The sequence below is a fragment of the Pezoporus wallicus genome, unplaced genomic scaffold (genome assembly GCF_028554395.1).
Source record: "Pezoporus wallicus isolate ANWC-B61680 ecotype Strahan unplaced genomic scaffold, APGP_CSIRO_Pwel_v1 contig_8542, whole genome shotgun sequence".
NCBI lineage: Eukaryota > Metazoa > Chordata > Aves > Psittaciformes > Psittacidae > Pezoporus > Pezoporus wallicus.
In genome coordinates, this window is record NW_026640148.1 from 3297031 (window position 1) to 3317678 (window position 20648).

At 45.0% G+C, this 20648-nt stretch overlaps 1 protein-coding gene across 3 annotated transcripts in view; it reads right to left on the bottom strand.

The window, feature by feature from the left end:
* Nucleotides 1–20648, bottom strand: part of FLNB (filamin B) — a 70893-nt gene that overhangs the window by 31318 nt on the left and 18927 nt on the right. For all 3 annotated transcript variants that reach the window (XM_057417581.1, XM_057417580.1, XM_057417579.1), the window contains exons 2-17: nucleotides 15689–15937; nucleotides 14618–14715; nucleotides 13556–13703; nucleotides 10466–10584; nucleotides 9651–9728; nucleotides 8744–8906; nucleotides 7248–7445; nucleotides 5418–5555; nucleotides 4138–4264; nucleotides 3451–3587; nucleotides 2883–3076; nucleotides 2410–2523; nucleotides 1730–1873; nucleotides 1270–1393; nucleotides 852–1012; nucleotides 200–290 (exon numbers count right to left, since the gene is read on the bottom strand). In XM_057417581.1, the coding sequence (XP_057273564.1) occupies nucleotides 200–290; nucleotides 852–1012; nucleotides 1270–1393; nucleotides 1730–1873; nucleotides 2410–2523; nucleotides 2883–3076; nucleotides 3451–3587; nucleotides 4138–4264; nucleotides 5418–5555; nucleotides 7248–7445; nucleotides 8744–8906; nucleotides 9651–9728; nucleotides 10466–10584; nucleotides 13556–13703; nucleotides 14618–14715; nucleotides 15689–15937 (2283 nt within the window). The remainder of the gene's footprint in view (nucleotides 1–199; nucleotides 291–851; nucleotides 1013–1269; nucleotides 1394–1729; nucleotides 1874–2409; nucleotides 2524–2882; nucleotides 3077–3450; nucleotides 3588–4137; nucleotides 4265–5417; nucleotides 5556–7247; nucleotides 7446–8743; nucleotides 8907–9650; nucleotides 9729–10465; nucleotides 10585–13555; nucleotides 13704–14617; nucleotides 14716–15688; nucleotides 15938–20648) is intronic.

Genomic DNA, 20648 nt, shown 5'->3' on the forward strand with positions numbered 1-20648 from the left:
AAACTCTTCCCAAGAACATTTGGTACCTATAAAGCCCAGTCAAGCAAAATGCCAAGAGAATGGAGTTGCTTCCAATCACCTGGCACCCCACCCTGTTGCATTCAGGACTGCATCACTGCATCCCAGCAATGCTCATCCAGGCAGTGACTATCCCACAATAGGTCCAGCACTGGCCGCACTATCCCAAACCAGCTCTCACCAGTTTTGCTCAGCCCAGGTCCCTCAGCTTTCACTTTGCTGGCATCATGCGAGGGGTCCACTTTAACTCTGAATGGGCTGGCAGGAATTTCCTGCAACAAATACACATCTATAAACATAACAACTCTTTACTAGCCAAAAACCAGACAGATAAATCATTTTAAGACACTGTTGCTATAACTCCAGCACCAATTTGAGTAAACTTTCACCCCATTTAAGCACTCTGCTTTGCCTGAGTAGTATCACTCAAAGTCTAGGGCAAAGTTAACAGCTGGATAGTTTGCAAGGGCCTCTTCCTCCCTCCCTTTTTTTTAATAAAGAAAACTTATTTTTACTGCCATGTTCCTTCGAGAGTCACTTAGGTTTTCTATCCTTTAGAAAGCAGCTTTGCCCCATCACTGAGACCACACTCATTATGCCAGCCCAACATATCACATGCTTGAACTCCAGTTTCTCCATCCAAGCCCTCTCACTTGTGTACCTTCAAGTATTACAAATGTGTTTTTGGAAGCAGTGACCAAAGTGCACGTGAGCTGAAATGGAAGGAGCCAGCTGCAAATTGCCACAGCCAGCTGTTAACTGGCACATGCTTGTTGATCAAAGAGCAGATAAACACTCTAAAACCATCAGGCTGTAAAAGGAAGATGACAAACCTCTCCTGCGAAAAGCACTTTAATAGTGTAGCGCCCAGCGGCAGGTGGTGCATACTTCACTGTGAACGTATCATTAGCATTGTGGATGATGTCAAAATCTATGTCTTCCTCTTCATCACTGACCACACGAGCATCACACTTAATTCCAACACTGACATCACCTAGGGAAAGTAAATGGAGGCTATGCTACAGGACAGTACAGACATTGCTAGCCAAACAGCCAGCACATTCCCATTTCCAGTAGTTGTTCAAGCGCCCATGTTAACTGATGTAACAGATCACATCACAATTCACTGCAATGTTTTGCTTCCCAAGGTTTTTCCATGAAACAAGGAAAACTAGCATGAAACAGTATATAACCCCCTCCTTGTATGACCTGTGGTTCAGATACCACAGCAACAGCCCAGCCTGCCTTTACCTTCTCCTGCATCTGTGCAGTCAACAGTGAAGTGGGTTGGCTCATTTGCTTTCAGGCCAGTTCTCTCCACGCCAGGTCCAAACACTTTCACTTTCTGAGGATGACTCCCTTGACCTATAAGGACCTACATGGATTCACAAGGGTGAGAATCACACATCTGTGTCGTCTTTTGAGATCACAGTCAAGTCAGAGCATTGCTTGGACAGAGGCTATAGAAAACTGTGCCAAGGTAAGAGTAAATTGCCCCGATTCCCCCAGGCTGCAGCTTGACCTCTGAAATGTGAGCTTGTGAAAACAGAAAGCTTTTTTCAAGTGGGCAAATTCCTAAAAAATAGGAGCAGAAGGACACACCTCCTTGAAGTTCACTGAAGGGTTTTATCATCCTGCTTGTAATGAGAAGTAGTTGTGAGCATGAATGTCCTACTTAGCAAGAACTAGTAATAGCCATCTCTGTACTTACCCTGAAGGGGCTATTGGGAACATTGGCTCCTCCCCAGACAACAGAAATTGTATGTTTGATTGGTTTAACTGGCACATAGGAACAGGCAAACACACCATCAGGCTTGCCCTTTATCTGGATATCGATAGGGTTTCCTTCTCCATCCTAAAAAGCAGTAATACAGAGGGTTTGGGTACTTTAAAAATGTTTGTAATATTTGAACAGCCCAAGACTGTTCCAAAATGTGGTGCTGGGATTTTTTTTCCCCAGAACTGCAGCTCAGAAAGGAGCTGAAGGAACATGCAAATCACACTCCTGTTAGATGAGGAAGACTTACACTTGCTCATTTCTAACACCATCCTACAACACCTATTTTAACAAGCTTGCCTGAAATTCACAGGCTCAAAGACATTTTGGGTGCTTCCAAATGACAACTCCAGGAAATTACACCTTGTTTTGCTGAGAAGATTCCAAGTAAGGAAGCAAAGCCATGTATTTCACATGCCACAGAGAAGTCACCTTGTCTTGAGTTAGGTTTGTTGCCTGACTACATTACACAGATCAAAGCACAGAGCTTTGAGAGAATTACACATGCCCAGAATTAAGTGGTGTGTAAGTGAGCAGAAATACTTAAGGCATTTTTCTCAACAGTATTAAAGCCCTCTTGCTGAAGTTTCACATGGCTGCCTTTGGCTTCTTACCTGTGCATACATCTTCAGAGGTGCTTTCCCAGCATCCTTGGTTTCAACTGTGAACTCAGCAGGATTGTTCACTATACAGCCAGTCCTCTCCAAGCCCGGCCCATAAGCCTTCACCTAAAAAAAATACCCCAAGAGTCTTAGCTTGCAGTTCAGAAAGAAAAGTAAAACTAAGCAATTTACTTCTAAATACCTTCCCCTTCCCACAAGACCCAGGAAGCATGGGATACAATTAGAGGCTAGTGTGAAAGCTGAGAATTTGGACTAATTCAGCAAGTCTTCGTTACATTAAATCAAAACCACAACAGTGTTATTAGAAAAAGCTGAGTAATATCTGGCTGGAGCATGGCAAACTCAGAGCTTTAAGCAGAGGTAGCTTAAGAATCAAGCCTATTACCAGAAGCCTTCAGAAATATCTCTACTGTAGTTATATCAAAGATGTGTTACGCAGGGGTGAACTCTTTCTTATACACCACCTTATCTGGGTTGAAGTCTCCTGAAGCCGGTCGGATGAAGGCCATGTAAGGGCTGTCTTTTATGTCCTCGTCATCACACATGATGTGCACAGCATATTCACCAGGCTCTTTGGGCCAATACTTCACATCACATGAGCCATCGTTCTTGTCATCACACTCAATTTTAGCCTGAGAAGGGCCTTCTATAGCAAAGCCTGAAAAAGTAACAAGTAGGATCCTCATGTTAGGTTTGTGTGGCTGTTAATTTAACACCACTTCCCCAAACTGATTTTTATTAGCATTAATGACAACTGATTCTCTCTGTCACCCTTCTTCAGCAGTATAGGAGATAATCCATCATTCCCTTTTGGATATCATCCCACAAAACCATAGCTTTACACTCCCCATCACACACGTTCCTGTCTCTAGGACTTGCCTTTGATACTCTGATATAAGTTTGTGTCTAGACCAAAAGTCTTACAGACATGTTTGGGGTTTTTTACTGCTGGGAAATCTATTGTTTCTCATGAGTTCATTGCTAGCATTGCAATTGATAAATATTTCAGGCAAGCTAAGTAAAGAAACATACCAAGAGAGCCAACTTCTGTGCCAATGGACTCTACCACAAAATCAGCTGATTTGCCCACAACACCTTCATGCAATCCTGGTCCCCAGGCTCGCACTTTCTGAGGACCTGCTTCATGACCCACTTGAACTTCAAAGGGGCTACAAGAGAAAAGCAAAGCATGGGATTAGAAATAAGGACAAATACAGCATCCAGGCTTTTCCCCAGGCATTTTAATGAGGCTTTACATTGGATTTTCCAAATTAATAGATGCTATCGTGTAGTGGCACAGTGCCCAGCAGACTCTTTCTCTAGCAGAGAGGTCATCCAACCCATCACGTACTTCCATCTTGCACCACAAATCCTGAGTGTCAAATACTTGGTCTGCACTGCTTGCTGCAGCCCTAGACACTGAAATAACAGATCCCTTCAAAAACTCACAGCAAAGTCCAAGCTGCATAATCCACCAAGTTTTATTGGGTTTTGTATTCATCATTTGGGTTTTGCGAGACTGATGCAAATCACCCTTCAAAGCCTTCTCAATATAAGCTGCTGCAGCTCTTGAACAGGCTGTAGATAAACTTTCACAGCAACTGCTTGCCACTAACTTGTCCCCCAGAGTTTCTTCAAAGGTCAGCATTGTTTTAAAAACACACCAACTACACACCCCATCAAAGGGCACAGAACTCAAAAAGGCTTCTTCCAACTCACCTTTTGGGGATGTTGTGCCCACCCCATGTAATCATGACAACGTACTTCCCTGGGGTAGATGGATAATACTCAAACGCATATACACCGTCCATAAAGCCTTTTTGTTTCACCAGCTCCTCCAAGCCCTCTGTTGAAAGATTAGTTCAGCATTAAACTTAACAGCTTCCATCCTGCTTTCAATTACTGAGACAAGCTCATGTTTTCTAGTATTTATTTTAGCTTGCAAGACTAAATTTCTTCCACCAAAAAAAAAGAAAAGGTCAGGTTATATGGGAAGTTAGTTCTAGTTGCCCTCTAGGACAAAGACAGCAAACACTTCCAGAAGAAATACAGCAGAAAGTATTTTAACTTACCAGACTTAATAGATTCCCTTGTGTTTTATTTTCTTAGTCTGCAGTATGATGCATGTCATATGTTAAAACAAAAAAGCTTAACATTTGTCAGACTTTGCAACCACAAGTATGCAGGGAATGCCTACTTTTCATTTTCTTCAAGATGAAGAATTTACGGAGAAAAGCTTAATACACTAAAATTTACATTGATACGTCTGTTGCTTTTTTCCCCCCTTAACGGCATTAAGCCACACAGTCAGAGCACTGTGCGTGTGGAGGAGGTGAAGGCAATACAATGCACCTTTTAATGCTGTCTCAGCCGGGGGGAGGTGACTGGCTCACAAGTACAACACCAGCACAGCAGCTCTCCAAGAGCAGCAGCACGGCCACCACTGCTGGCTGCCTCAGGAGCCAGACCCACCAGTGCTCCCATCACCCCAGCCTGCCTAAGCCAGGTAGAGAGCCACATCCAGAGCTCTTGACACAGCAAAGGACTTGGGGACGGAGCCTGGTAGAAGGTCTTAATGTCAGCCTACCCTGCTCCTGAGCCCAGGCATCCAGTGCAGCCAGAAGTGCTTCCCTGAGACACTCCCAGCTTTATGAGAGCAGGATTTTTACCCTGCCAAAAACCTGGAACATGACTTACTCCTATGGATCAGATGAAGAAACAATGTGAATGCATAAAGCTTGGAGGCCACGGCAGGCAAAGGTGTGGATTTTCTCAGTTTTGCTAACCAATGTGCACTAAGACCTAAACCCAGGTGTAACCTTACCCAGCCCTGCAGATCACATTAAGCAGAAAGTATCAGAAATTTGGCTTTTCATGGTGACACAAATCCCATCAGTTCCATCAGGTAATTATAGCCTTGCCACTCTTCCTTTTTGCAATCTCCACTTCCCCCCCTTCTCCAAAACACATCCACAGCACACATTCACCCCAACACTTACTCGGTCCCTTTATAGTCACCGCAAGATCTCCACTCCCTGCTGCTCTAGTATCAACCTTGAAGTCAGCAGTTTCCCTCATGCGGACACCCTTGGGCTGCAGACCTCTGCCAGTGGCACGACATGCGTTTGGATTGCAGGCTGCAAGGGAATTTCAGACATCAATACTGTCTTTCACTCTCAACACACACGTAGCGTAGCCAGCCTGGAACAACCTTTAGATTAGTGTTGATTCAGGCCAACCACAGCTTAGCATTCAGCACAAGTTTTAATGTTATAATACTTAAGGCAGACAGTCAGGAGTCTGCACAACCATTGTCTATGTCCCATGGCTTTTGGGCAGTAAGTGCAGCCAGGCAATACTGACCCCCTAGGAGGGCCATCTTTTAGAATTAAAACAAATTCTGAAGCACTGTTGTTTTCCAATTTGATGCCAGTTATCAATATAAAACTTACATGGCTATCACATACAGATATTCACCATACTAGGCACAATCTTCTTGACACCTTTTGCATTGGGAGGCACACTGCAGAATGGGGTGAAGCTTCTCTTTGCAGGTAAGCCCCCGTGAGCCATATTATTGTGCTGTTCTTTCAGAAGCACGTGCCTGGAATAACTGCTATCAGTACAGCAGAGTTCTACATGTGTTTTGTCAAGTGACGTCACATCAAAACCGCTCCTTGTTGCAGTTCACACTTTCAGAAGCAAAGCCATCAAGCCTTCTGCAGACCAAAGCAGCCTCGGGCAGGGGCAGTAGGTTACATATGGCTGAACTGAAGCTTATGCTTGACCTCTTTACTCCACATGCTTCCCTAGGCTTGCAGAGTGGCTACATAAATAAGAACGTGCACTTATGAACAGTTTTTGTTACACAATCCCAGCTATCATGGGGTCTTCAACTCCAGAAACCTGAAAGGTTTGAAGAGACTTACAAATACTGACAGCTTCCCAGCAGTGTAAACCCAACATGCATTTCCCCACAATACGCTGTGCTTACAGCAGGAGCACAAGTCTGCGAAGCTGCTCGTTAGGTTTTCACTCATTTCAATAGCTTACAAGTTTCATCCTCACCCCTGCAGCAGCAACCAGCATCACTCCACATCCTACACTGGATGGTGTAAGCAAAGATCACATGCTATCTGCTAGCTCTGAAAACTCAGTGGGACATACATGAGCGTGCCCAATGTGGGGTGTGAACAGCTCACAGAGCCCTTGCACAACTGTATCAAGCAGCTTGTGGTTAAGCCAGTTTCTCTGACTGGGACATACACCACTTGCAACTTTCTTCCCCAACCCCAACAAAAACAAAAGCCCCTTTTGCCAGGACAAGCTGCAGGCTAGAAGCTTACAGAAAGCACACATGACAAAGCATCCTGCACACCTCTTACCAACTATGAAGCCATTAGCAGTGAAGTCCAAAATTCCACAAATGGAGGGTAGCTCAGGAGAGATGAGCAGAGATCTAAAAGCATAGGAGCACGCAAGGATGGAACAGAAAGCAAGTTAAGTGTCAGTTAAGGAGGAAAACAGTAAATACAGTCATTTGAGGAACAAAGGTGGAAAATAGCAAGACACTGCATAGCTGCATAAAACACTTCAAAAAAAATAAGGGCAGCTTAATCGGAGGTCTAGGCAGAAAGGAAACTCTAGCAACAAAAGCTGTATTACTGTTAGCACTGTTTTGCCCTGTGAATATCTAGGCGACCCACTGAATCAGGTCAAAGATGTTGAAAAGCACAGAGAATGCCCCAGGCAAAACCAAGCATATTCTGTGATCACACTCTAGGAGAAAAGTGACCATCTACATTTAGGTGTATTTTTAAAAAGCATACCCTCTCCAACAAGAACAGTGCAAGGAGTTTTGGGAATTGCCTCTCCAGCAAAAGTCACTTTGACAATGTGAGGACCAGCTTGAACAGGTTTGTAGGTGCAACGGTAGACTTGGTTGCCTTTGTCTTCTATTGCAACTTCAGCAAGGCTTCTCCCCTGAGGATCCTCCACTTCCACGTTCACGTCACCCACACCAGCACCTGCAAAGGAAATAAGCCCAGATGAGCCTTGGCTTCCCCACAGCAACACATACTGCCTCTAGGATCACAGCCAGCTCTCTGTGCTCCGCCAGCCATCCTCTGCTACCATTTCCAGGCACAGCCTAAATGTTCAGCTTCTGCTGACAGCAACCAGACATTCAAGTGGGGAGGGGGAAAGACAGGATAGAGGCATCTCCATGAAGCCATCAAACTGACAGGGCTCTGCTGCTCCAGCCACAGGGTTTCACAACAGTATTACAATACTGAATACACACACAGCCTGGTTTATCCTATCGCTACCACCCTGCAGCACCTCTGTCACACGCTAGCCCACAACTTTACCAGTCAATTCAACTTTTCAAGCTTTAAAGCGGTTTAGGTGAAGAGCTTGGGCAATGTGCATGATGGTCTGGACAAGGATCCTTCTCTGCTGGACTATACATATTCACTTTTGTGGCACCTGCTTCTCTCACATCTTATTCAACCCATCATGCAGCAAAAACAGTTTTCCAGACACTTCCAGAGGCCAGACATGTCTTTACATGATTCAGACCACTCCCTCTCCCAATTAGAGGCTGAACATTACACTTCCCCTCACTGTAACCACATTTCATTTTATTTCCAAGCACCCTTAGGCAGAAGGCAATTTAAAATAAGCTACTCAGCATATTTTGGTGTTTAAATACTTCAAGTAACTGCCCTAAATAGTTTCACATTGTTCGAAATGAGTTAGCATTTGTAGCATCTTATTGACTCGTTCCTCTAGGCTACAGCATTGGCCTAATAACAGGCATCAAGTCACATGATGGAGATGCCCTAATGAAGATAGTAGCCCTCTAATAATTACAATAGAGGTTGATACCAGTTTGTCATTGCACTATGAACTCGAGGTAGCACTGTGGCAGGTTCTTTCGTAAAGCTAAATACAGAATGCATGAGGCATTTACAGTTTACTCACAGTTCATGCTTCTGAGGTGGGCATTTCACATTCCTGTTTAAAATGAGTTTGGGGAAGAAACCAGCCAGGAACTTGCCTGCTGCCGTTCAGCAAGTGCATGGCAAATTTCTGGGTAATGCTTAGCACCTTCTTGCCCCAGCTCAGCTCCATACTTATAGAATACTTCAAATGTTTCAGACAAAGCTGAAGTCTCCAGAGCAGCCTGGCTGTTATTTCACCTCTGAACTTGATGAGGCTGCAAATACTCATCCATTTTTCAGTTTGTTTATTCCTCCCAGGCTTAGGTTCTCCTCACATTTGAGGAAGCTGCACAATTTCAGCATTCGTTCATCCTGCTTACCTGCTGTGTAGAGGTCAAAGTAGGTAGGCTTGTTGGCAATGTTCCCTGTTGCCTCCAGTCCTGGCCCCTTTGCTGTTACTTTGCTCGCATCTCCCTGGGCTTTGTCAACGTTCACTTCAAACGGGCTCTTGGAGATGTGCTGCCCAGCAAACAGGACTGAAACCTAAAGACAGACAGTGTCAGCTCTGACCCATTGGGCAGAGGCAGAATCTGTGTCACTGCCACATAGCCAAGCAGGGGCTCAAACATCTGCATTCCTAGCACAGAGTCTATGCCTCCGAGGGAAGGGAGACCATCCATCCCACAGCCTTCATCCTGTCCATGCAGCAGAACTGATGGCCACCTCCTTGAAGTGGTGATGCTTGAATCTGGATGTGCCAGTAAGAGGCAGATCACCATCCAGAGAGGAAGTGGCAGCAGAAGTTGCATTTATCTTTTCAAGCTGGCTGTGGGACCAGCCACTTGGGCCAGTGCCAAGCAATGGGATCACCCATAAACCTGCTTCTGCAGGCATCCTGGGACAGTGCTGTGCGGGGAACCTCCTCTGCACAGCCCCTGTGAAGTACAGTATCATGAATAAAGAAATGTCTTACAGAAACAACCTGGTATTTTCCTCTGTGTGTCTGTGACAACTCATAGAACTGGCTTAATGAGCTGCAGGAAGTGGCCCCATGTGAGTGGAGAGTCAGCTGCAGCACCTGATACCCAAACACTCCCCATTTCCCCTTGAGAAGGGGGCAGACTGATAGCCTAGATGGAGAATTAAGGCCACACCAGGTTACGTTTCTTCAGGATGCCCCAAGTGACTTATGCTGCCAGCATGCAGGCAGCCCTCAGGGGCTCATGTTAACAAACAGAAGAGGAGCACATTTAGCAAAAGATTACTGGCTATTGACGCACAACCCACCTTGTGAGGTCCAGTAACCCTTGGCACATACTGAACTGAATAGGTTTTGTTTTTGTCACTGGCCGGTGTTATCTTTGCCTAGGAGAGAAAACACATGCACCATTGAGCTGTGCCTACACACACCAACCTAAGACTTCTCTGGGTAGCGCTTGATATTGTGAACTATTTCCAGCGTCAGACTTGTTGCTGTGAGAGCAGGGATCCTTCCTACCTCCTCTTCTCATATGGAAAAACCCCACTGGTTTTATTATTTCATGAGATGAAGCAAGCTACCTTCTCCCCACCCCCAGCCCTTTTCCTTGCTGTTAATTGCTTTACTAAGGCAAGCCAAAACTGAGGAGACGTGAAGTCCAACATACAGCTGTATTTTTCTGGAATGCTGTAACATGATCAAGTGGAGCACTTGGATGAGAAGTTTCTATAAACATTAAAACCAGCATTTTAACTCAAAATGATTCATGGCATCTAAATAGCTGCTTTAGCCGTTCTTGCAGAATGAGTAAGGGCAGAGAGTGATTTAGTGATGTATGTTATCTAAAAACATAGACACTTGGCTAGTCAAGCTAAAGCACTACAACTACCGGACATTGGAGTTGTGTTGCTTAATTGCAGATAGTGACATTTTCTTCAAGTTCATCCAGTAAGGCAATTACGAGTAAAATCTTCAGGCTTGCACTTTTGATAGATAGCATTTTGCAATTTCCTTTTAGATTACTTATCTGCTAAGACCTCATTGTGAAAGATGAATGTTACCGAAAAAACTTCAGCATTCAGACCAGCTTTACTTTTCCACACAAAATATTTACCATACATACCTCTTCTCTGTTTCCTTCTGGATCCTCTATGAAGACCATCAGGTCTCCCTGCCCAGCACTGATGGTGTCAACTGTGAAGATGGCAGGCTGCTTCACCATGTTCCCATGAGGCTCAATCCCTGTGAGACAGACACAGAGCTGTACATTAGCTGCTGCTACAAAACCCAGAAGTTAGTTTGGAGGCTACCTGCAAGCCGTCCAATCCATTCTCTCACACAAGCCCCCAGCACCAGGTTCCCCAGGCCTCTTCACCAGCTGCCCGGAGCATCACATTCACAATCATCCCTACTCTTACAGTATCAGCATTTGTAAAAATTGGTTGAATCCCAGTGGCTCAACCCATCTCGGGATCTCTGGATGAGTCAAGAACTCAGCTGGCATCTGGTTTCAGGTGAAAGCAAGTTACTGCATTTGCCTGAGCAATGTATGGAGGGTCCACTCCACAGCTTGTCAGTGCCCAACTGACACTGAGACACCTACAACAGTAGGAGTTGCTCTCTTTCACACAGCTAAAAGCTGCAATGGTCCTGCACTGCTGGAAGGGCAGGTAAGGAGGGCAGGAGATAAATTTTGGGAAGCCTTTTGGTAAAGGTCCTACCCTAGAGTCAAGGGTGAAAGATTTTTCAAAGCAAAACTGTTCTTACCTATACTGTCCCATTTTACTTCACTTTCAGAACTCAGCTGTACAGACACTAGTCAGATTTATTGTTCTTTGAAAGCTGCTCAAACAACCTTGCCAGAGTGAACACTGTACAAATGGCACACAGGAACCTCTTTAAACCACGAAAATCCTGCAATTCAGTGCCACTTCCACTTCACTTTTAATCAGTGTTTCCTTATTCCTCAGCACAGGGCCTGCTACAGCAAACATTTAGCAGCAGGATTTCATCATCTCCCTACACGTAGCCCCAGGTTATGACACCTGTCATGATGGTGTCAGACTGAGTGGGTGGAAGAACTTCCCAAAGTTGCTGGTTCCAGACTAGCCCAAACACATATACCCTTCCTTCCAAGGGAATTTCTTGCTGGTTTATTCATAAAACCGTGGGCACTGCTGCTCCATCACACAATTAGTGGAAAGTACAACGTCTGATAGATTATAAAGGAAGTGGTTGTGAACAACAGAATTCCTGAACTTGTTTATCTTCAGAAAACAATAACTTGAGAGCAATGCAAGGAAGATCATGTTTTTACTAGGAAATCTGAGCATTTTGATAAGGTGTTAACAATTGGCATATTCATTCTTTCAAACTAAGCCCTAGATTATCATCTAGTTTAAACAGCTATAAATTCACTTTGTGTATCTTCAGTCCACCACACAAGCATTAGGATATGATATTTGAGTTAAGTATCCCTCTTTTTGCAAGCACAACAAGAATAGCTTATCCTCAGTAGACACATTCAGCCAGGACAGCATTAGTCACAGCACTTTCTTATCCCACATTGCAACTTCTGGGTTTTACTCTTTTATCAGAGATCTGCTTTGGTGGTTAAATGAAAACTCATAGTGCATCAGAGAGGATCTGCACGATTCTGTACAGCAGAATTCTGCAAGCTCACTTCACATCAGGTCTACACACAGCAGCCCTCAGAGTAAACCACCACAGTGTCCATGGTCTTGTGCTACCACTAAGACTCATGACAGGAAGTTACGAGCAACTTACATGGAAAACAACAATAACCAATGCTAAGACTGACCCACTTCCCACTTGACAGTCACCTTTCTCTGGAAGCATGAAGACCTGTTACTCATTTGTCCAAAAGACCCTGCCCAGTTTGGTAGTGAGCCCTTGCTGCTGGAGTCACCTTTCAGTTCTGACGTATGCTAGCTGTCAGAACTGTCAATTATATTTAGTGACCCTGTTTTGGCAATTAACATTGAGAAAGCAGCCATTTTTCAAGAAGAGCAGTTCCCCCTTCATAATTTACATTACAATGGCTCCAGAGGACTGTATGCATGGAAGCAGATGACAAAGTAATTGCAGTTTTTGAAAGAATAAGAAAATTACTAAAGCCATATTTTACAGCTGAGGCAGGTTGATCAGTCATTTACACAGTAAGTGGAGTACAGGCGGTCTATAATTCAGGGTCTGACAAATGTGTCTGTGTATTGTGGTTTGAGGAAGGCACCAATGAAGGACATAAACCCCAAGTAGGGTACGCGCTAAAACCCACTTCTGACTATAATGACTGCTCTTCAGGGCACAGATAGTGACCATGTCCATTCATTCCATTAGTTAAGTCTCAGTGGAAAATCAAATTTAAAGAAGAAAAAAGAGATGGAATGGAGAGCAAAGAGCAATGTTTCAGTGATGTTTTGCTGCAGACCTAGCATATTAAAGGTAAAAATGTGTTATTCATTCACTGTGATTGTATTCCAATCTGGAGTAGACCACATCAGAAGTTACAGGAAATTATCCATTTAAAAGCTAAGTTAGAAATAAGAATGCCTGTGTAGATCTACAGTTGCATAAACATCTATGGACAAGTCCTTCCAATTAGCAAACACAGCCTTTACAACAAAGGCTCTGCACTATTTAATGTTTGAAGCGTTGCAACCCACCGTTGCACACTCACACCTCCAGATAGATACAAATAACTTATTTAGAATTAGTCTACCCTAATACACATCTGCCATCAAGGCTGGGAAACTGGAGACTCTGCCTCTAGAGAGAGCCTGCTCAGAGACACACACAGATGTAAAGAGGTTTTTCCTCTTTAAAGGAGCACTTTATCACAAGAAGCATTCGCTGCTAGATCAACAACTGTCAGCAGCAATACTGTTTACAGCTTAAATTTCACACCAAGGCTGTTTTAGCCCCGTATCATGCTACTTCTTCCAGCTGTGGACTGCAAGGCTGGCAGCTTGCAGAACAGGTTCAGAGACTTTGGGGAATTTACATGTTAGAACTAGGAGTGTCTTTTGGACTATATCCACGTATTTCTGAAACTAGGCACCACACCAAGAGTATACAAGTGAAACTTTGAAGTCAGTTACTGTAGGTCTGGAGTTCAACATAAGCAAAAAACCCCACCCAGCTTTCTGAAGAGTTAAATACTCTGTGCAGCTTAAGCTCACCAAGTCCTTACCTCTGCCATAAGCCCTTGCTTTCTTTGGATTCAGTTTGGGCTTTAAAGGAGCTCCTGGTTTCAGCTTGGCTTTGGGGAACTGGGACAGGTAAGTCATTACAGAGTGTTCATCCACATCAGGGTGGATAATTTCTTCAGGGGTAATAACCTGAAAGACAGCACAATTAAGTATATTGTACCAGTGCTTAGTTACCGCATGTCAACACAGAAACACAGCTATGACACAGTCTTACATTTCAAAACTCCCACATGCTATTGCAGTTTCTTACATTTATTTTCCCTTTGATACACACAGCATGGTTTATTATCTCATGGCAAGAAAATAAAGCTCATTATGGCCCCAATGTGGTTTGGGGGCTTTTTTGCGTGTTGATTATTAGGGGTTTTCAGGTGACTGTGTCAAATTAAATGACAGCAAGGCAAGACAGTGGTAGCTATGTTCCCCTCAAAAAGCAAAATGGGGATCATTAAAACTGAAAGAATAAGTAATTCCTAATCCTGTGTGCTAGAGCTCTGAACTGCAGTGCTTGCAAAGTAGAACTTGTGACCAGGCTCTTCTCTCCTGCTCCCACGACATAAGCTGCTCCAACAGTTTCAGAGACTTCAGCAATTCCAACCAACTTTATCAGCATGAAAACAACCCTGTTTGCAAATACACTGCTCTGTGCTTGAAAGTCATCTTTGCAGGTGATTTCCTAAACCAGGTAAGGGCTGGGTTTTTTAACTGTGGCATTCAGTGCAGCAAAACAAACTCACTCCAAGGGCTAACAGAGCAGGCACCACTCCACATGCACTTTTCCCCCACCCCACATGCTACAACACCAGCTGCCTTCAGTGGAGACACCTGCACAAAACCTTACAACCAGAGCTCTGAAATGTAATAGTGTGTTTCATTACAATTTGCCCTTTCTCAGGCAACTTCACAGGAGTAAACTGTAACCTTTGGAAGCATCCAACAACTTCAGCTGCTTGGCTCAATTGAAAATGAAGGTAGTCACAAGCACAGAGCTATGCGCTGTGCTCCCGCAGGCAGCCTGCATCCCAGTGCCCATACAGCCTCACCTGCGGCACACCCAGCCAGTCGTCTGCCTGCTGCATGGCTTCACGGGCATTGTCAACGGGCTTCTTTGGGTCCCAGGTCTCCCAGTCAGGACACAGGCCTGCAAGCACATTTCAGTTATTAGGTGTTATCTGCAAAGGAGCTTCCCTTGCTGAAGAAACCAAGTGCAAGCTCCACCGCCACTTGTATTACACTGCTATACAGAAAGACATTCAGAACTTTGCAGAAGTAGCCAAAACAAGATGAGTGTGTGCTGCTCACCGAAATGATTCTGAGACAACAGCCAGCATCTCCATAGGCCCTTACAGCACAGACCGTAACAGCAAAATCAGAAAGACCCACCCTGCCTATCAACTAAATAATAATATATAGCTTGTCACGCAACTGCACTGATTTAAAGTGCAAGTGGTGCAAGACACCACTCTAAATTTAGGATGACTACATCCACCCATTCTTTATGTTTCTCTGGCTCTCCTGCAGCAAATTTGGAAAAGAACATTTCAAGTGCTTGCTATAGCACCCCAGATTGTATTAGATGAACACCAGCAAGAGCACTAGTAAGGCTGTTTTACAAGAAGGTGAGGAAACTGTGCCTTTTTCACACTTCATCACGTTACTCGCCTTAAGTAGCACAGCCTCAGCTTGCTAAACACTGAAGTATCAGGTAGTGTACAGCTTCTGGCTGCTCTGTGCTCCCTCTGCAATCCTATTTCAGCAGAACACATGAAGCCTCCTGCTGCGCCCTGAAGTTGAAAGGTTGTTGGCACTCACTGTGAGAACAAGTCTTTCTTGCATTTAGAAGCCAGCATTCGCGCCTTTGTCCCTTGCACCCAATACAAAGCTTAGACCTGGCGCCTCCAATAATGCAATCACATTCTGCTTTAGGCCAGTATTTCTCTTGGCCAACTTATTTACAACTTGCTGCTTCCCACAGCCGGCTTCTTTGGACTTGGGTCTCTTGAAAGCCTCACTCTGTCTCCAGCTCAGCAGTGAAAACCTCCTCCAGGAGAACAGCAGAGCAGCCACAAGGACACTAAGCAAGGAAACACTGACCATCATAGCAAAGGACTTACCTGGAGCACAGCTATCAACAAGAGCCCCCAGTGCTTTGCCATCCTGCCAGTTTTGATTGAAGTTCGTGATTGGCAAGTAAGGGATTTTGTTCTGGATCCAGCCCAGCAGCCTCTGCTTAGGGGTCTGCTTCTTTGCATCATCATCACCTTCATCCTCCCACACTGGCATGGAAATGGAGTAGTGGAGGATAAGGGTCCATATCAGGCCAAGGATCAACTTCAAGTTTCCATCGACTATGGCTTTACTATCTGGAAGACAAAAGACACATAACTGTTTACTTCCCACCCTAAAGAGACATGTTTTTAAAATACTGTGCCTGCACTTATGCTCAGGCAATCAAGGACAAGAAAAGCAGCCCAGCTCACTGCATACACTTTCTTAAGCAAAGACATCTTCATGCCCTGCATTAGACAGCAGGGAAGAAAGGAGTCCAAGCACTCAGTGCTCTCCAGCTGTCTTGAGAGCTCTGTGCTCTCCAAGGGTCGTGTGACTTGCCCTTGAAGCTTTACAGCATTAAGCTTAGAAGAATTGGCAGTTTAAGTTCTCTGGTATTTTGCATTTGGATGATAAGTGCCACCTGTTGTATTTAATGGCATTTGTATATTATGAAAGAGGCCAAACAGCATGTGATGGAGGTCACAAGAACAGCATCCCAACAGGGGCTGCTAAAAGCACCGTTTAGGAAACCACAATTTTATAGAGCAACATGCCTCCTCACACACAGCAATAATTTGCATTAAAAATGATAGCAAGAAAAAAGTGCTATATAATGAAGTCCAGGAAAGCCACACTTTGGAATTAGAACAAAATCCAGATATACCATGACCTGTGCACAAATGGCAAAGTGGAGAGTGGAGGCCCATTAAGCATCCTTTGCACCATCACTGTCGTGCCTGCACAAAAAGTCATCCCTTCAAGCTACAAATGCAGAGTTAGAAGAGAAGGAAAAGCCAGCTCTGGCTTTTCTATGTTATGCTCTAGCCTAGCAAAGGTTTACCACCACAGCAGCTCTACTTTAAGACACACCATGCAGCTAAGACTAAGGTATCAAGATCAGACTGTTGTAAGAAGCTGTCTGAACGGGCAGGATATTTCTTGGCATCACTTTGGCCTTATGAAGTGACCTCTACAGTTTTGTGAATACTCTTGCAATTTACTTCGGTTTTAATGAGTCACAAATTGAATGCACTGCCTTTGAGACTGTAGCTGCTACTCAGGTTGTATTACACTCGTAAAAGCTCCAGTTTGTCCAAGCGCACCCAAACCAGGGTTCTTCTGCAGTGTTTTGGGATGCCCTCAGACTGACTGATTCTTTCAGTCACAGCAGCAGGTTACAGTAGAGCTTTTTTCTATTCTTTCCTCCATTTCAGTGAAAACTGCTGCAGAGACTCCTTTTTAGTCACAGAAGCTACAAGTGACCTGGGAGCTTTTGTCTGCTCTCCAGTGCCTGGAGCAGATGCTGGAGTAAAGACAAGTTCAGTGGTATAAATTCACTTTCATGCCACCAGAATGCACAAGGATCTGACTGAGTCCTAGATAGCAAAAGAAAAGCGTTTTGTATTTCAATTGCCTATTCCAGCTCAAATTCAGAGTGTTAACACGTAGAGAGTCCTCCAAGCTGAGCCTCAACATGCCCAGCATCCATACTCATGCCTTAGTTGTGCCTCTTCAGCTACAGAAACCACAGTAGCAACCCAGTAACATCTTATCAATACAGACAGATCTCCTGACTTTCAAAACAAGTGATTATACAGAATAGCCACCAAGAACAGTAAGCACCAGGGTGTGTTCCCTTTAACCCAATGCTAAGGTGAAGTAGTTAATATTTACATGGTTTCACAATAGGGCAGGTATGTCCTGAACAGATAATACTGTAATTTCAGACCCTGATGTGCATTTGGCCTCTCTGTATAGTTAAAGTCTGGTTTATAGTCAGATTTTATTTGCACTAGGGCTTTTTAATATAAATCACCCCAGTTTTGACTAATCTTACAGGATTATGATAAGTGTCTGCCACTTGACTGCTCACTGATGATTTCATATCCAGTCTGAGATACACAATAGATATCTGTGAGGTGATTAAGCCCCGTTGGGTTTTAATTACAGGTTTCAAGGTAAAAGCCTGCATCATGCAATAGTTTGTCTCTTAGCAACAACTAAACATTCCTGCTGTAACCCATCTCCCCCCTCTTTCCAGTAGAGCTGCAAACTGGTCAGTGGAGAGAAGGTGCTCCCTTGCAATCTATTAAGGAAAGCTTTCTTGGAAGAACTCATGCTGGAGCAGGAGGAAGAGCTACATTTTAAACGATAGAGACCCAGTGCCATGCTGGCAAGCTCACCACAGTGCCTGAGATCTGCAAGCTGGAATTAATGGCTGCAGAGTGTAAAACCCAGACTGTCAGCGTGAGCCCCCGTGCCTGCAGCACCTCCATCCTGCACCCCCGCGGCAGGACCACCCGCTCACACCACAGCACTGCAGCATACAGCCAGCCACCGCATCCCTGCGCCAGGAACACCTCTGAGTTTTGGTTTCGAATTCACACTGACATAGGCATTTTTACCGGAGTGGACACAGTATGATTTAGTATGCTACAAGTAACCTGGCTTCAGAAAGCCATCCAGCACTCCCAGGGAGGAAAGCCAACCGGACAGAATCACCTCGAGCACACTGCTACCCGCACGTTATCGAGATAAAGAATGGCTCATTTCACATTTACAGCACATAAATAATGTCTATAAGGGGATGCACTGCGGTTACTGCAGCACTCAGCCGCGTGCTCAGAGCTTCCTCTGGCACCCCATCATCATCTCTGAAGGCACGGCTGGGCAGTGGTTCTTGACCTGTCAAACAGAGCCTGTACACAAGACAGCTTCAGATCGAGAGCAAGAATATCCCATCTCATTAGCCTGGTCCAGAGAGGCCAGCCCCAGACTGCTGTCCCAGTGACAGGAAAAGGTCACCACAGGAATGGGACAGCTCTTCCTCTGCAGGGCTGGTGCCATCCCACAACTGCACTCTGTTAGCACAGTTAGCAAGCTCTTGCAGCCTCCCAGCTTCCTGACAGGCATAGGGATCTCATGATGTAATTTTTTCCAAGCCTGCTTGTAGGAGGGCTTGTCTGCTTTCAATTGGGGTGGGGAAGATGGTGGGAGAAGAACTCCTGGGCAGGACAGGAGACCTTATCAGCACTCAGCAGAACAGCCTGCACTCCCTTCCCACAGGTACCCTGCTCCCAGCTACAGGGGATCCCACCAGCAGCTCAACCCTGGCTCACTATCTCTACCACCATATATAAAAGGACTCTCCAAAGCAGGCATAGCTTCCAAGTGCTGGTGTAAAGCTCAGCTCCACCGGAGCATTCAGCCTCTCTACTCTAGTGCTGCCTTTTTAACTGACTGAAAACATTCAGTGCATTCTCCTCAAGGTCTCTCAGGCATTAAGATGCAAGTGGCACCCAGGAAGAGAAGCATCCATGAACAGGTCCTGCACAGGGAGCACAGCACTGTCCCAGAGAACCCTGAAACCCTTGCAGTACAACCAGATTTGCAGCATCCCCCACTGGCTCCGAGTGCACACTGACAGTGCAGCACTGCCAAGGTTTTAGAGCAGTGGAAAAAAAACGTGTTTCCAATGACAACTAAGCACCAACAACCATTACTGCAGGCACTGCTGTGTACCCCAGCTCAGCTGGCTTTCCACTGGATTCTCCCTATTTCCTGGTCTGCTTCAAGACACTTTCTGGCCATCACAGGGTGGAAAACGGATTACATCAACAGCAGATCTTGAAACACTGCTTTCCTACTACAGTTACTTTTAGGCATACTTCTTACTCACACCATCTATACTGTGCAGCTTTACAGTGCCTTTTTCAAGCCATGTTTCTCAATTGCTTCTCTGGAGTTTACTGTAAAGTTACAATATAGAGACGGCACACTTGTGGTGAGTGCTTCAGAACCACAGTCGAGGAGGGTGCACCTCCACCATCAGCAGTGTTTGGCTTTCAGCATCAATGAATTAGGTAGACGGGAACAGATTGTCTGCTTTCAGCTGAAGTGAAGAGTGTGTGTTTACTCCATGGCACCAGGCGAGTTTCCGCAGATTAAAGGATCCTCTCCAGGCAGGCAACAGCCACCGGACCCCTGCCTTCCCGTGGCTTGGAGGAAGTGAGCTGTCGCATCTCAGCCGCCAAGATAATTTAGTGGGGCTGAGCAAACTCTTCACAGCACCACTGTAGACAGCTTTAATGTAATTTCTCCTGGAGAAATGGTGGTAATCTGCATCATTTGCTTTATTCACGTTACAATGCTTACATTGACATCTCCGAGATGCACTTGCATGCATGTCAGAGCGCACTTGATCACTGTTTCACTGTACCCAGGAGGAGATGAGTGCTTTGAAGATCAAAGCTCCTGCACAGGTGAGTCACATCAATGCACCAGAGCAGGATACCTGCTGACAGCCATCTCACTTACACTTTCAAAGGATGCATTTATGGGGAGCCCAGGCACAAAGCAGGAATCCATCCATGCCACAGGATCTCTCACCTGCCTCAGACCAGTATCTGAGAGGACTTCGGCTCAATTGGAGACACAACCAACCAACTTTAGAGGTGCCATCTAGAACAGGGAAAGGGTGAGGGGTTTGGAGGGCTTGGTTTGGTTTTTTTAATTAGAACAAAGACTTTCTGGGCTGTTACATGCAAGTCCTACTGACATTCTGCTGCTGACTCCAAATTCTTTAATGCTTTTAGTGACCACTTTCAGACGGTCTGCAAGTTATCACAGCTAGACACACAGTCCTAAACCAGCAAGAAGCAGAAAAAGCAGAAACACTCAGATTTGGATTTAACACAAATCTGCATTTCCACCTACACTGTTCAACATGCATTTTAGCTTCAGTTACTCCAACTTGCTTTCCTCCTCTAACAGTACGTGATGGCAATCCAATGTCAACAAAAC